We start from the raw sequence: 17040 nt of genomic DNA, 5'->3' as shown, positions 1-17040 counted from the left end.
TCTCTGGCATATGTGTCCTCTCTTGGGAGACGTTTCTCTCATTTTGAAATTAAGCTTCTGTTTGATTCCTGACTCTCCTGCTTCCAGCCTGCTTTGTTCAGCTCTGGCCACCCATAAGTTAGAGGCCGGTTCCATTCAGTTGGGAGATTGTAAGCTCTTTTAGGGCAGGGACTGTCTTATTAATTGTACTCCCAGCACTTAGCACAGTACCTGACACATAATAGATGCTTAATAAATGTTTATTGGATTGGTTTATCCTAGCCACATGTAGACTTCACTTTTAAACAATGAGAGAGGGCTGAATCCAGAGTGCTCCTTTCCAATCTAATAATCCAGTTGTAGAGTACTGTAGGAAACAGAGACCTCCCACAGGAGACTCTGATAGTCTGGACCATCTACAAATTCAGAATTAGGAGTACAGGTCAGTAAGTTTATGAATGTTGGCAGCCTTTCCCAAGCTTAGGTTTCATTCTGTGTACCAAGAGATCTGTGGTCTCCATCCTGGATATTGGTCCTGGGCCACTCACAAGCTCAGGAGGTCAAGGTAGAAATGCCAGGCCCATTTGGCTACTGACCAAGCTTATTCACAATGCTCCAGGAAGAGAAAGAGACATAGAGAGCCAGACAGTCAGAGCCAGAAACAGAGACAGACAGACAGACACACACACACACACACACATACACACACAGAGAAGAGAGAGAGAGAGAGAGAGAGAGAGAGAGAGAGAGAGAGAGAGAGAGAGAGAGAGAGAGAGAGAGAGCGCTAGACAGCTGGAGCCAGAGTCAGACAGAAAGAGTCAGAGAAACAGAGCCAGAGCCAGAGACACAGAGAGAGAGAGAGAGAGACAGAGAGACAGAGACACAGAGAGAGACAGAGGGAGACAGAGAGAGAGAGGCAGAGGGAGACACAGAGAAAGAGAGAGAGACAAAGAAAGAATAAAGAAAGAGAGAGAGAGCCTACCTATTGGAAACCAGAAGGATCAGGCTTAGTGGGAGCACATGAAATGAATGGAAGACATCAGTGGCACTAGAGTATTGGAGACTTGAGTTGCCTCTGCTCAGGTTCCGGGGCCACCTATGTACCCTACACATGAGTTCCTGTACATATGCTCCCCAGTCATGGGCGTTCCTTACCTATGTGACTCTATGTGTCTATTTTCCCACTGATGTTATTACGTGTGTCTGTGGGAGAGTGTGCCCTACCTTAATGGCCAAAATGTTATATTGATACTTTTCAAACTTTCCCATTATTAAATGCCTTTACTCTGAACCAATTGTGTTTTCTGACAGACTATTATAAGCAAACATATCAGAAGAGGTTTGTGTGCTGTGGCTTTAAGGGTTTTCTGACCCAGAGAGTACCTTGAACCTGGGGCGGATTTATCCGAGGAATCTACTCTTCCAGTTCAGGGGTGTCCCCAGGTACTACAGACCATTTGATCTTTTGAAGAAATACGTGATTTAGTGTTGTAAGACCTTAGTGGTCATTTTATAGCTGAGAAAATTGAAGCTACTTCATTTGAAGACTGGCTCAGTCAATGAGGATAAGTGACTTGCTCCAGGTAGTAAGGTTTGAACCCAGGACTAGATCCAATATCCTTCCTACTGTACTTCTCTGCCTCTCTAATCCTCTTAGAAAAATAAAGAATTTATTTCAGAGAATAGCGAATTTAAAAAATTTTTATTACAAAATGAAAATATAACTGTTTATGCTGAAGGTTTTTGGCTTATCTAACTATGGCTTCTCCTTGGTGTTTTTTGAGGGGAAGCATAGTAGATAGAGTATAGGACTTGAAACCAGAAAGACCTTACTTTGAATCCCGCCTTATACACTTACTAGCTCTGTGACCTGGAACAAGTCATTCAACCTTTATTTGTCTCAGTTTCCTCTTTTGTAAAATTGAGATGACAAGAGCACTTACCTTCCAAGATTGTTTTGAAGATCAAATGAGATAATTTTTTCTCTTTTTAAAAAAAATTATTTATTTTTAGTTTTCAACATTCGCTTTCACAAGATTTCAAGTTCCAAGTTTTCTCCCCACCTCTCCCCTCCCCCCACCCCAACGTGGCATGCATTCTGAGTACCCCTTCTCCCAATCTACTCTCCCTTCTATCATCCTCCTTCCCTTATCCCCTTCCCTTTCTATTTTCCTGTAGGGCAGAACAGATTTCTATGCCCCATTGCCTATACATCTTATTTCCCAGTTGCATGTAAAAACAATTTTTAGCATTTGTTTTTATAACTTTGGGTTCCAAATTTTCTCCCTTCCTCCCTACCCACCCTCATTGAGAAGGCAAGCAACTCGATACAGGTTATATACACATGTAGTCATGTAAAACACTTCCATAGTAATGTTGTGAAAAACTAACTGTATTTACCTTCATCCTCTCCCGCCCCCCTGTTTATTCTATTCTCTCTTTTAACCCTGTCCCTCCTCAGAAGTGTTTGCTTCTGATTACCCCCCTCCTCCAGTCTACCCTCCCCTTTATTATCCCCCCTCTTATCCCCTCCCCCCCCATTTTCCTGTAGGGTAACAGAGATTTAGATACCCAACTGAGTGTGTGTGATGTTCCCTCCTTAAGCCAAATCTGATGAGACTAAGATCAAATGAGATAATATTTATAAAGTACTTTACAACCCTTAAAACACCACACAAATGTTAGCTATTATTTCCATAGGAAAAAAATGTACATGTTGCTCATTTAATTCAATTCTCTTTATTTGTTGAATGCCACCATGTTACATGATGCGTCACTAGCTGATTATTCTTTGGGAAACTCTTGTCACCAAATCTTTTGTGAAGTTTATCAATAAAATCCTCTAGAGTTGAGATTTGTTTCTTCTTAGGTTATACAACCCTATATTGTAGCTCATCAAAGTCTATGTCAGACTCAGTAGCTCTGAAGTATCTATTCTGTAGGGTTTCAATGACTCATTGAAAAATATCTTTCAAATAATCTTCTCCCTCCCCATCTATGAGACAAATAGGTGGCACAATGGAGAGACCATGGGAATTGAAGTCAGGCAGACTTAGGTTTAAATCTTCTGGCACTTGATAACTCTACAATCTTGGGGAGTCACTTAATCTCTCTCAGTCCCAATTTACTAATGTTCAAAAAAGGGATATCAATAGCATCTCCCTCACAGGTTTATTGTGAGGAACAAATGAGAAAATATGTAAAGCACTTATTCTTTTCCTCTCCTTTCTTCGCAATTTAGTCCTAAGTTAATAGGGGAGAAAAGATTCCTGTATTGGTTGAGAGACTGGGTTAGATGATCCCTGAGGTCCTTTTCATCTCTAAGGTTCCATAATGTGATGGGGCTGGAGTCAGGATGGGGTAGGGTGCAAATGGAGTGAAACTTCAATTTAGCAGCTACATTTCTCTAAAACTGTAACTGTAAGTGACCAACTTACGTGGTCCATCAAAATACCAAAGGATTTGCATTTTCTAGTTCAGCACTTGATGGGTCCATTGGAGTTCTGGTTTCATCTAGTGGTAGCCACATAAAGCAGCCAGACTCATCTGATCGTCCCTTGGCGAAGAGGTATTTTGGTCACTGCAGAGCTGAGCTAGGGCTAAACTCAGGATTTCTTTCTTTTCTTTGTAGAATCGAAGCTCTTGTCCAGCTCTTCTGGCTTCTTCCAACTCCCTCAGGGCCATCTGCAGCTCTTGAGAGATAATCCCTGGTGAATCTTGTTCCTTCATGATCCAGTCCAGGGCCATGTGACTCCTCATCCTTTCATCTAAAGAATACTGGGAATAGTAGGAAATCACCTCCTGTGATGCAAGAAACAAAACCAGAGCAAAGATAGTGAGAAACCAATGTATGTCTGGTATTTGTGGTTCACATCCTCCTTCCATTTTTCTCTCCTATCCCTTCTGCCGCAAGCCAGAAAGGTTTTTTCTAATAATTATGTTCCACATTGTGCTTATGGTAATAATATACAATGCTTACATGACACTGAGAAGTAGCATAGTGCAGAGGAAAGAATGTTGAGTTTGGAGTTGGAGAACTTGGAATCAGATCCCGACTCTAAATCTTGAAACCTGTTACCTGGGTCACTTGCCCTCTCTGAGACTTGGTTTCCTCATCTGTACAATGAGAGGGCTGAACTAGATGACTTTAAGCTCAAACAAATAACACTCCAGTTGTCTTACTGACAAAGTGGCATGGTAGATAGAGCGCTGGGTCTGGAGTCAGGAAGATTCATCTTCCTGAATTCAAATCTAGTCTCAGACACTTACTAGTTGTGTGACCCTGGGCAAGTCACTTTTAACCCTGTTTGCCTCAGTTTCTTCTTCTATAAAATGATCTGGAAAAGGAAATGGCAAACCACTCTAGTATCTTTGCTAAGAGAACTCCACAATGGAGTCACCAAGAGCTAGACAACAACTGTCTTACTGGTCCATCAACCATTCCTGTCCAGCATGATTCTCATTTTGTTTTATTTTTTAGAAATTTATTTTTTTGTTGTTTTCAACATTCACATTTATAAGATTTTGAGCTCTAAAATTTTCCCCCTCCCTCCACCCCACCCTCCCCAAGATGGCATGCAATCTGATACAGGCTATACATGTGTGTTCATATTAAACATAATTCCACATTAGTCATGTTGCATGATTCTCATTTTATAGCAAAGAGACAAGGAGAAAGCTAATTAGAAGAAGTCTGGGGCAAAATCAGTATAGGAATTAATTCATCCATTCCTATTCCTACCTACCTTTGTGGTGCAAGCCCTCATTGCTTCACACCTGGTCATTGCAATAGCCTGCTGGTTGGTCTCCATGCCACAACCCTCTTCCCACTCCAGTCCATCTTTCTCTCTGCATCAAAATGATCTTCCCAAGACTAAGCTTAACCATATAACTTCCCCCCACCCTGCCCAATTCAATGAACTCCTGGGACTTCCTGTCACCTCCAGGATCAAATATAAAATCTGTTTGGCATTCAACGTCCTTCATAACCTGCCACCCCCACCCCCACACTTTTTGGTCCTCTTAGACTCCCCCTCCCCTATATACTTTGCAATCCAGTGATTATTGCTATTTCTCAAACAAGATACTCTGTCCCCTGACTTCATGTATTTTCACTGGTTTTCCTCCATGCCTGGAATTCCCTCTCTCTTTATCTCTGCCTCCTAAATTCCTTCAAGTCCCAGCTAAAATCCTACATTTTATAGGAAACTTTTCCTGATCCTCTTTAATCCTAGTGCCTTTCCTATGTTGATTATTTCCTATTTATTCTACCTAAATATAACTTGTTTGTACATTTGCATGTTGTCTCCCCCCTTAGACTATGAGCAGGAACTGGTTTTTTTTTTTTGCTTTTTTTTGGTAAAGTTTTATTCCCAGTGCTTAGTATAATGCTGGGCACATAATAGCCAGGCTTAATGATAATAATAACCTGATAAATGTTTATGGACTGACTGACTAAAGCTGGAGCAGAGAGACCTCAGCAGAAGAATGAAGTATCAGCAAGCTTGGAGGTTTATCCAGGAGGGTACAAGTTACTAAATAACTTTATCATTAGTGGAGGGAGTGTGATATTCATAATGGCTCACCTCTCAGACAGTAGTAATAATGAAAAGCAGTGACAATATGTTATGATGTATAAATACTGGCTCTTATAAATATGATCATAGAAGCCTTATGATATGAGGGATGTGGAATTAAGAAGACGAGAATTGAGGCTCTGCCTTGATCACATCCCTGCTCTGTGGCCATGGACAAGCCTAATACTAACTATAAGCTCAAGTTGTGATCTGCATCAAAGGAGGAGTTCCCATACTGGGAGTTCCCTAAAATGAAGACATCATGTGTCTGGAAAAAATAAAAACATATTCATGCTTAAAGAGCTTCTTTTTCAAAGATTTGAATATTAGTCCCCATCTGACATCTCCTTTATGTAAGAATTCTCAGTAATGCCTTTTAACAGACTGTGTAGTTTTTATGAGTATGCTTAAAACTGATGATGTGGGCCGAATGACTTGTTTATTTTTATTTCTATAGACACATGGTATTTATTTACAATGTTAACAAAATTAAAAATTACCATGGAATCATGTTTACAGCAAGTCCAATGTATTTCAAAGTCCTTTTATAAAATCAAAGAGAAGAAGAAAAAATCCAAAGCTTTTGTAAATTACTTACTTCTTTCCCTTCTTTGATAGTCAGAATACTAGGCTTTTTGTAGCAAACAGCACAGAGAAATATTGGATCTAAAGTAAACATCCATTGCTAAATCTTCATCACTTATATTTGCCCTGATGCCAGATGTTTCATATACAGTATGATTTAAAATGCCCAAAAAGAAAAAAAAAACTGCAGCCTTGCTGCCCTGAAGATATTTCACTGAATAAACTTGTGTCACTCACCACGATTTCCCTATTTTCCTCTTCTACTCATCTCATGCCACAAAGATCTAATAGCTATTCTACTGTATGCCAGGTACCGTATTAAGCACTTAACAAAGATTATCTCATTTGATCCTCACAACAACCTTTCAAGGTCTCTGGTGGTGGTGGTGGTAATAAGTATTTATATGGCGCTTACTATGTGCTAGGCACTATGCTAAGTGCTTTTACAAATACTATCTCATTTGATTCCAAAAACAACCCTGAAAGGTAGTTGGCATATTGTAGCCTAAATTTTAAAAAAAGCATCCTGCTATTATTATCTCCATTTTACAGATGAGGAAACTGAGGCAAACAGAGATTAAGTGACTTGCCCAAGCAAATACCTGAGGCCAGATTTAAACTCGGGTTTTCCTTACTCTAGGCCCAGCTCTCCAACCACTGGGCCTCCTCTCTGCCTCTATCACTATCCTCCTTCATCCCTGTCTCATATAAAGAGGTGGGCCTTCTACATGAACAAGTGATCCCATTCCATTCTATCTTCTCCAGCAGATTTCCCCTTCTATCATCCCTATACTCTCACTTATCTTCAATCTTTCCTTGTCTACTGGCTACCTCCCTACTGCCTCCATCCATGCCCATATCCTTCCCCCATCTTCAAAAAGCCCTCATTTGACCCATCCATCCCTATTGGCTATTGTTCCATGTCTCTCCTCCCTTTTGTAGCTAAACTCCTTGAGAAAGCCATCTATAACCAATGCTTTTACTTCCTTTCCTCTCACTCTCTTCTTAACTCTCTCTATAATCTGGCTTCCAACATCATTCAACAGCAACTGTTCTCTTCCAAGTTACCAATGATCTTTCACTTGCCAAATTTAATGGCCTTTTCTCAATCCTCATGGTTCTTGACCTCTCGTTAGCCCCTGGCAATGTCAATCATCCTCCTCTCCTTGATACTCTTCTCTCTAGGTTTTCATGAGACTGCTTCTCAGTCTCCTTTTTTTGATCTTGGTTCAAGCAAACCCATTAACTGGGAGTGGGGGTCCCCAAGGGCTTGGTCCTGAGTCCTCTACTCTTCTTCTTCTAATGATTTCTCTTGATGATCTTACCAATTCCCATGGATTCAATTGTCTATATGATTATGATTCTCTGATAAACTTAACTTAATCTCCAGAATTGCATATCCAATTGCTTATTGGACATCTAAAACTGGATGTCTCACTGGCATCTTGAACCTCAACATGTCAAAAGCTGAATTCATTTTCTTTCCCTCAAACCCTTCCCTCTTCCCATATTACTGTTGAAGGCACCACTGTCTTCTAATGTAGGTATCATTCTCAACTACTCACATTCTGTCCCACTGCCCCCCCACCATATCTAATCTGCTGTCAAGTAACCTCTCTCATGTTTACCCCTTTCTCTCCTCTGATGCTGCCACCACCCTGATATAGGTTTTATCACCTCATGCCTGGACTATTGCAGTAGCCTGCTGGTTGGGCTCCCTGGCCCAAGTCTCTCCCCACTCCAGTCCATCCTCCACTCAGCTGTCAAAGTGATCTTCCTAAATAGCAGATCTAACCATGTTTACTACTGTTCCTGTTCTCCTCCTGCCCCATTCAATTAACTTCTGTGATTCCCTGTCAGCTCCAGGATAAAAAAAAATTCTCTTTTTGGTGTTCAAAGTCCTTCATAATCTGCCCCACTTTGACCTTTCCAGTCTCCTTACCCCTTACTCCTCCGTACATGCTTTTCAATTCAGTGACACAGACCTCTTTTCTGCTCTTGAAACAAGATACTTCCTCTCCCAACTCCAGGCATTTTCACTGCCTCTGCCCTATGCCTGGAATGGTCTCCCTTCTCATCTCCGCCTCCTGGCTTACCTGGTTTCCTTCAAGTCACAGCTAAAATCCTACCTTCTACAAGAAGCCTTCCTGATCCCTCCTTAATGTTAATGTCCTCCCTCTGTTGATAATCTCTATTTATCTTGCACATGTCATGTTTGTACATAGTTGTCTGCATACTGTCTCCCCCATTAGACTGTGAGCTTCTTGAGAGCAGGGACTGACATTTCCCCAGTGCTTAGTACAGAGCCTAGCACATAGGAGGCTCTTAATAAATGCTTGTTGACTGTTTGAAGATGAGGAAGGTGAAAATGAAATTTAGGAAATGCACAGTTAGGATTTTGTCTTTCTGTGGAGCAGTGTCAAAGCAGGCAAAGGATGGTTATAAAAATGAGTAGTCCAAAGGGGCTAGAGGTTTTTAAGAAAATCTGGGGGAACTACTTGTCTCCTCTATTATACAAGTGATGGTTGTTTGGGTATGGATTACCACTGAGACTATATCTCTGTGATAATGCACCACCCCTGGGAAAATGTCCTGATAGACCAGTTCATCTCCTTGGTTCATGCCAAGCCAGCCAATTCTGTCCACCTTCCTTAGGTGGGTATATCTTACCTGTCGAGAACATCTGGTTTCCCGAAGGGCTTTCAGGCTTCCATTCCAGTGCAGTAGCTGGAAAACAATCATCAGCTCCTGCAGAGAGAGAACTATCTGTTACTGACTGGCTTTTGTGAAATCTGAGTGGAAGGGAGAGATTCTCCAACCAGGTGGTGGCAGAGTTTGAGAACACTCTTTCCTCCTCAGTTCCCTGGAGGTCTCAGTGGGGTAAAGAGCATGAAGCTGTCAAAAAAAAAAATCCAAAACAAAAAACAACTCCAAACCACAGCACTTTTCAAACTCCAAAGACCTCAGATTTCTGAAATGTGCAACCCAGCATAGAATATTGATACTTGCAGCAATAGCAGAATTCTAAGTAAATTTCAAAGGAAGTAAATAGTCATAAAAGTAAGTTTAACTGGGAAATCATGGTTCTTATTGAAATATGACTTCACACTTGTCCACGTTCAAGGTCTGGTTGTATAATATTTCTTTCAGAATGTCAGCCACAATTCAATAGTGCAAGGTATATTTATGTAGTTCTTTAAGGTTTATGAAGTGCTTTCTCCGTGATATTCTCCATAGGAGAGGTAGTGCAAGTACTGAACACATAGATGTAAGACTGTGAGGCAGCAGTTGATTGGATGCTGCACTTGGGTTCAGGGAGAAGTGGGTTCAAATCCTGCAGTAAACATTTAGTATCTGTGACCCTGGACATATCACTCAACTTACTCTCCATTTGCAGTTTTGCTTGGTTTGGACTCCAGGAACATGATGCTCCAACCCAGGATAAACAGATCCACCTGAAATCTCATCATGCTGGTCAATTGCATTTTGGATGTTCAACAACTTTTTCAGTTCCCTCCCCCCAAATTGATAGGCTGGGTGCCAAACGTCTCCCAAAGCTTTCCTTTGTAGAGGGCTGGGATCTAAACTTTTGCTAATTCTCCACTTTCGTCACCAGCTCTGCTTCGTTTGGACTTCAGCAATGTTACCTCTCCTCCCCCCACCCCCAATTCCCCACTTTCCTGCTTCCTTTCCTGTGCATCTTTCTTTATTAGACTGTAAACTCCTTGAGGGCAGAGACTTTATTTTTCTTATTTGTATCCTAAGCACTTAGCACAGTGCCTAGCACATGGCAGGCACTTAATAAATGCTTATTGAATTGAGATGAATTTTTCTGAGCCTTAGTTTTCTCATCTGTAAAATGGGGATAAAACCACTTAACTTATAGGGGTATTCTGAGGATCAAATGCATGGAAAGTACTTTGTTAACCTAAAGGTACTATATAAATGTAAATCCACATTTTATGGCCAAGGATACTGAGGCTCAGAGAGGTTGAATGAATTTCCATTTTTGGAAAAGACACTTTAAAGGGGGCATTTTGTCCTACCAAATCAAACACTTGTTTTTATAGTCAATAAGCAATAAGTGTAGTAGGATCTTTGCTAGATCTTTTAGCCAATTATGTGTCTGATAAGAGGTGATATACTGAAATATGTAATTAGCAAAAGCACACCTGTTCCTTACTGTTGATAAACATATGAATTATATATATATGTACGTATAGATAAATACATAGATATATAGATGTTGTTCAGTCATTTTCGCTGTGTCTGGCTCTTCGTGACCCTATTTGGAGTTTTCTTGGCAAGGATCCTGGAATAATATGCCATTTCCTCCTCCAGCTCATTTTACAGACGAGGAACTGGTAAGGGGATTGGACAATTAGTTAGAAAGATATTACAGGGGACCCTGTGCTAGCACTTGACATAGGACAAGGTATTTTTTGGCAACTCCATTGCCGATACACAGTTCTGGGTCACAGTTCCAAGGCAGAAAGAAGTGTTGGTGCTTACAGCTTCAAGGGAGCTAAAAAATAATCCGGAAAGCAGTTTGGTAGAAATTATGTCCAGACCAACATCTCACATTGTATACTAAGATATGGTCAAAATGGGTAAATGATTTAGACATAAAGGGTAATATCATAAGCAAATTAGGAGAGCATGGAAAAATGTACCTGTCAGATCTATGGAAAAGGGAAGAGTTTATGACCAAACAGACAAAAAGTCAGAAACAGACGTATGCATGCCCAAGAAAGGAATTCTAACCTTGGGGGTTGCCTGGGAAGTGGCTCCAAGTTTAAGATTTTAGGAATCAGACTGTTGAAAAAGAGATAGGAATTTCATAATAATAGGCTCTCATGTAATTCTAAACAGCATCCTACATAGACAGCAAAGCCAGTGTGTGGATTGTACAGAGCAGGTTCCAGGGAAGGGTATGGGTTGTGCTGTGAAATTTAGATTATTGATCGATCAATAGTTAAGAGTTATAGTTAATCACTGGAAATACTACAAATGAGTCAGATTCATTTAGATTTGATCATACAGGCCTAAGTAGAAGAGTTTGTAAGAGTTTATGCTCCTCAATCATCTGTGCTACAACCTGGACTTAATAGCCCAGAAAGAAGGAGAGAGATAAGGAAAATGAGTCAATCTAGTCATAAGATGTTTCTACCCAGCACTTGGTCTCTGGTTCTGGGTGATGCTTGATATGGGAGTTTCCAAAGGATGTTGACCAACTCTGTGTTTTCCCTATGGTGATGGATTCTGGAGATCTTGTCTTTTGAGTGAGCATGAATAAGTAAAAAAGCACACCTTCACCTTTGCTATAGACCAATCACATTCTTAGTTTAGTTTGTATCACTGGACCTTATGTAACCAACTGTACAAAAAGCTGCACTGACTGCTGGGTGTGTCTTTGGCTACTGAGGATCCATTGACCACCTTTTATTAGCAATTGCTAGCCTTGCTTATAAATTTATTATGTGTGGAACTTTGTGCTTCAATTTCTCTTTATTGCATATTTTTATTGTGACAGTGCAAAAGCCTCAGAATGTGTATGCCTTCTGGGAAGAGGCCAAAGTACAGGGTGATACAAATCTGGGAGGGACTGTATAGGACCATAAGAGGGAGAGGGAGAGAGCAGATGGTCAAAAGCTAGCCCCAAAGGCAACCTTAAATGTAGATCCCTTCTAAAGGGTACTGAAGAGTTATTTGAAGGATTTATGTTTCTCTACCTGTTGGTGCATTCCTGTGAGCCCTGTACAGTTTCTGCATTTTCTTGTGGGGCAACATAAATGCTTTCCTATCCATACACATTGCTACCTTGAGTGCTTAATTAGGATCCCAGTATAAGCCAGATGTTACAGATTTGTCCTGCAGTAACTCCAGGTAAGAACAGTGAGACAAAGAAAGAAAATGATGGTTTCTGTCCCCAGGATCAGACCTCAACCATGTGAGCCTCGAGTCTTTGGGGGATAGGGAGAATCCTGGATTATACCTCTCTGTGTACATGTTCTATTCCTCTCAGCAAAATGTTAAATCTCATTAGGGCAAGGAATGATTAGGAACTGTTTTGTTTTATTTTTACGTCCCCAATGCCTTGCACAGAGGAGAAACCTAATAAATGTTTTTCAACTTGAGCTTTTAAAAATGTGTCCTCTTCCTAAAAAAAGACTCTCACTGGAAAAGAAATACACATAATGACTGAGTATGATATCTGTTCTACTTGGAATTCTCTGTGTAACACACTCTTTGCATGGTAGACCAGACTAGAAGCTGATCTTTTTAATTTCTCCCAGGGAATTGATTTTTTTTTTTTAGAAGACTGCGGATTAGGCCCTGGGTCTTCCCTTTAGGGAAAAAAATAGCCGTGGTCCTAACTATACCAGACTTCCTGGTTCACTCTGTCATTCATTCATTTTAAGACCAGAAACAACTGGAGTCTGTCAGGACGGAGCTTCCTGTTGTTGTCTCCCATTAGCCACGATGTTTGGCTTTCCAGCTGCCTTTAGGGGAGATAATGCACATGCCACTCCCTCAAGTGTCTCTGAGAGGCCTGGGCTGGCTCTGCACTTCATCAGAAACAAGAAAAAACAAACACTGTAAATTGATAACTTGGAAAACAGGTGGGCATCATCTCCCCACCCAAGAGAACGGATTTAAGAGGACACATGTTTATGGGAGGAGGTTTTTTAAAGGTGACCTGGATAGTTTAGAAAGATATAAACAAACAATTCTTTCTGGAATTGTATTAGTTCTCAAGGACTAACCATCTGCAGAGTCAAGTTAAAGATGCCACTTGGCTGGTTGTAACCTGACCTTGAAGAGACTTATTGTCTAGCTTGGCCTACCCCCAACAAATCATGCCTGCAATCTTCTTCACAACAAACCCACTCCCCCAAACAAAAACTGTTTTCTACGTTTACATAATCCTGAAGCCATGGGGTCATCTCAAATTTCATTTCCCAAACTGGAAAATGGGTCTCCTTGGTGTCTCCAAAGCAGTCAGAAAACACCAGCCTTATATTTTATGCATATGCGCAGGTTTTCCTGAGGTGTTGCGTCCATCAGGGATAGCGAGTTGTTCTTGTTGCAGAAACATCTTTGGGTGGGAGTCACATGCAAATCCAGGGTGATTTCACGTTTAACCCAGGCTACAAAAGAAAGCACTTGTTTCCAAGCATGCAAATGTATCTGATGGAAAGGAAGAATGGGAAGGGATGTGCTTCAGGGATTTTCCTCCCTTGTTGCCAACACAGATCTATTCTATCAGGATGGGGCTTCTCCCTTCTGCATCCTCCAACATCTGGTTCGGAGAATTTGGAAAGCATTTGTTCAATATGGTTCACATAATTACTTAATATTTATAGACAGTATACTACACATCCACCTAGAACATACAGAATATGCACAATCCTTTATTGGCCAATAAAAGTATTAATAAAAGGAAGAATGGGGAACAGACCCTTTCCTGACTCGTAGCACTGGATAGAATCCTAAGAGTTTGTTCTGTTCATCCCCCTGCTTTTGGTGGAATTAACCCAGCCACCTTAGGCAGATTCAAAATAATCCTGGGTTTTCACTGAACAGCCACAAAAATACACACAAGCTGCTGTTTCCTGAAGCATGAAATGTAACTTTCATAGTTGCGGAAGCAGGGTGTCCCTTTGATTTTAGATTGTCAGAAAACATGACCTGTGGTTAGTTGTGCCTTTTGCCAACTCCTTTTGGATTATTACTCTAGCATAGCGTTTCCCCAAATTTCTTGTCGTGAGGCACTATACTACAAGAGCAACGAGTGCCTTACTAGAAGTAGAGAAAGAATGGGATCTAGTGGAAATTCCACTGGATTCAGAGTCAGAAGCCCTGGGATCTAGTCCCGACTTTGTCTCAAACTAGCTATGTGACTGTGGATGAATCACTTTAACTCTCAGCGCCTCAATTTCCTAATTTCAAAAATAAAGATAATAATTTGGGTACTACCTAGTTCACAGGGTTGTGGTCAGGATCAAAATGAGATAATATATGTAAGATATTTAATAAGCCCTAAAAAACAATAAAATTAGCTATTTTTTTTTAACAAGATTCATTATTTTATTGATGTAGGGAGAACTCCTGGTAGGGAAATTTCCTCTACCAATACAGATCAGCAAATGTGCTATAATTTACAGTTCTATGGAGTTGCCTGGAGCACTGATCTGTTACATCACTTACCCAGGGTCACCCACGCAGCAAGTGCTGAAGGAAGGACTTGAACCCTGGTCTTCTTGACTCTGAGGCAAGCTCTCTATCAAGTACTCTATGCTGCCTCTATACATATAACATACTTCAAGCTAGAAGCTGGAAGCTCCACAACCACATGCCCAGTAGACCCATCCCTGGCAGTGTACAACAGGAAACTTAGCAGAGCACCAACCAGCAGAGATTACATTTCATCTGAGACCAGTAGGAAACAGGTACAGCAGGTACAACATGATGACACTGCCAGAAGATATTGGTGGCCCCATAGTATTAAGGTATGAATTGCCCCCTATACATATACCTCCCGGTCACATGTTCCCTCCATATGTTCCTCTCCATGTATGTAATCTTGCCACTGTGAAAAATGATTTTTTCTTAGAAATCATCTCAGAGCTTCCCCATCCTCCTTTCTTTAAAAGTTTAGTCTTTCAGAAGGACATTAAGATCTAACTAAATGGGTCTATTCCTGCTCATTATGTTGCCCACACAGGTCTGGGAGAATGTTGATTCCTCCCTACTGTCAAGATAGGTGAAATAGAAATTGATGTCTCTTTGACCAAGATTAAGTAACTTAAGTCATGTATTCCAAGACCCTCATTTTAATATAACCCACCTCCCAGTGTGTTGACCAATTAAGAGTTGATTGGCATCCCTTGGGAACACCTACTCTTTGAAGGGCATATTCCCCCCACCCTCAAACTGAGCCAGTTCTGAACTGACCCCCTCAGGGGGGCCTAGTTTTTGTTTTTTTGTTTTTTGGCTAGGCAATGGGGTTAAGTGACTTGCCCAGGGTCACACAGCTATTAAGTGTTATGTGTCTGAGGCCGCATTTGAACTCAGGTCCTCCTGAATCCAGGGCCAGTGCTCTATTCACTACGCCACCTAGCTGCCACCTAGCTGCCACCTAGCTGCCCCCTGGGGGGCTGGTTTTGAACTGAACTCCCATGCAATGCAGGTCAAGCCATCTTGAGAGAAATTAAACTGTGTACATATGCACCCTAATTTCGTTTGTCTCTTTCTTAGAACAGACTGTGTAATTTATTGGGGTTCTACACCACATATTTTGTACAGGTATCCATTCTTCCCACTGATAATATGTTTATTCGTCAGAGAGTGCATCTCTTATCTATTTATGAGAAAATGTTCAATTTCTACTTTTCCTACTATAATGCCTTTACTTTGAACTAATTGTGACCTCCGGCGAAATAATAATAAAAGTAAGTATATTGGTGGGGGCTCATGACATGCATGCATATGTAGATATTGATCCACAGAGCACCTTGAACCTGGAGTAGTTTGCCTGAAGGAATCCACATGTAAGTGTCAGGGGAGGGGCAAGGGAGAAGTGCATAAATAAACAGAAGAAAATCAGTACCTGAAATTCCAACATAGTTTTCCCCATGTTTGACTCCAGCATATAATGATAGGCTCCTATGCTGGTACTTGGGTCATCAGCATCATTTATAGTGCCCTTGGGAAAAAGCATGAGAAGAAAAGATTACTTACTGATTTTTGTTCCACAATGAGTTCTCTTTCACCATGTCTTGTGACAGGAACTCCAGAAAAATACAATAGGTTTGATAAGAAGCCACCCTAAAACTAGTTCAGTGGTTGACTTTGGATAAGATTCTGAATCTCTTTGTTTCAGAATGGAAAAGTTTTTTAACTGAGTTTTTCATCAGAATGAAAGTCAATTAGAAGGTTGTTTGATACAGTAGAGAGAGTCTTGGAGTCCTGGTCCTGTAGTCATAGACCTTAGTTCAAATGAGATAATATTTGTAAAGCACTTAACCCAGTACCTGGTGAATAAAAGGTGCTTAATAAATGCTTGTACCTTTCCCTTCCCCTTTGTTTCTGTTATGCCTCTGACGCTTGCTACCTTGGTTGAATAACTCAGTCTCCTCGGGCTTCAATTTTCTTTTCTGTAAAATGAGTAAATTAGACTCGGTGGCCCCTGAGATCTCTTTCAGTTTCAGACTCGCAAGTTATGTAATAATAGAAATCGTTTACAAATTAATTATACGTATACATAAAAATACATATAAAATAAAAACATTCAAATCAATTTGAATAGGCTCTCCTCCCACCCCACTTTATATAACTGCCCTCTAAATGCCTTCTTAGCTGTCTACTAAAAAGACCATTTGAATGATGGCAGTGTCCTGGGCATTGCTAGGAGAAAGCATGAAGTTGATCTATAAAAATTCCTATGGCTACAAGAACCATCCATACTTTCTGTTCATGATTCGTGACTGAGGCTTTCTATAATACTCTGCTGTTTGGTGTGGATGTGGATCTTGGCTTGTATTTCCTTCACGCTTGGATTATTTAAACCTCAGGAAACTAGGTGGATAGGTAAAGGGTAGAAACTGAATTCCCTCAAACCTAGATGGGGGGGAAATAAGCTCTGAAAAAGCCTGTAGGCTAAGTAGATCTAGTAAGAATTAGGCCCTTTAATAAAGACCATCCAGTAGTGAATGGTCAGGAATTCCTCTGAAGGTCAGCAATGGCAGCTTTGTGGGACTGAATAAACACAGCAGCCTACAGCAGGTAGCAGCAAATCCATAGCTTTTGAATGCAATAACATTAACATACTGCTACTGAAATATTTATGCTAGCTTTTAAAAATCCCAGAGGAAATCTGCCCAGAGGTCTGCAAGGC

The 17040-nt window shown here is 40.8% G+C and overlaps 1 protein-coding gene across 1 annotated transcript in view; it reads right to left on the bottom strand.

Moving 5' to 3' along the window:
- Positions 1–2560: 2560 nt before the first annotated feature.
- LIX1 (limb and CNS expressed 1) overlaps positions 2561–17040 on the bottom strand; it is a 56159-nt gene continuing 41679 nt past the window's right edge. Inside the window, 3 exon segments of the mRNA XM_021007262.2 lie at positions 2561–3780; positions 8811–8888; positions 15754–15849. Of these exon segments, the coding sequence (XP_020862921.1) occupies positions 3493–3780; positions 8811–8888; positions 15754–15849 (462 nt within the window). The 3' untranslated portion in view covers positions 2561–3492.

This window comes from Phascolarctos cinereus, unplaced genomic scaffold (assembly GCF_003287225.1).
Source record: "Phascolarctos cinereus isolate Bilbo 61053 unplaced genomic scaffold, phaCin_HiC Scaffold_4;HRSCAF=312, whole genome shotgun sequence".
Taxonomy (NCBI): Eukaryota; Metazoa; Chordata; class Mammalia; order Diprotodontia; family Phascolarctidae; genus Phascolarctos; species Phascolarctos cinereus.
Note: the sequence above shows the minus strand (reverse complement) of the source record. Positions and strands in the feature narration are given on the sequence as shown.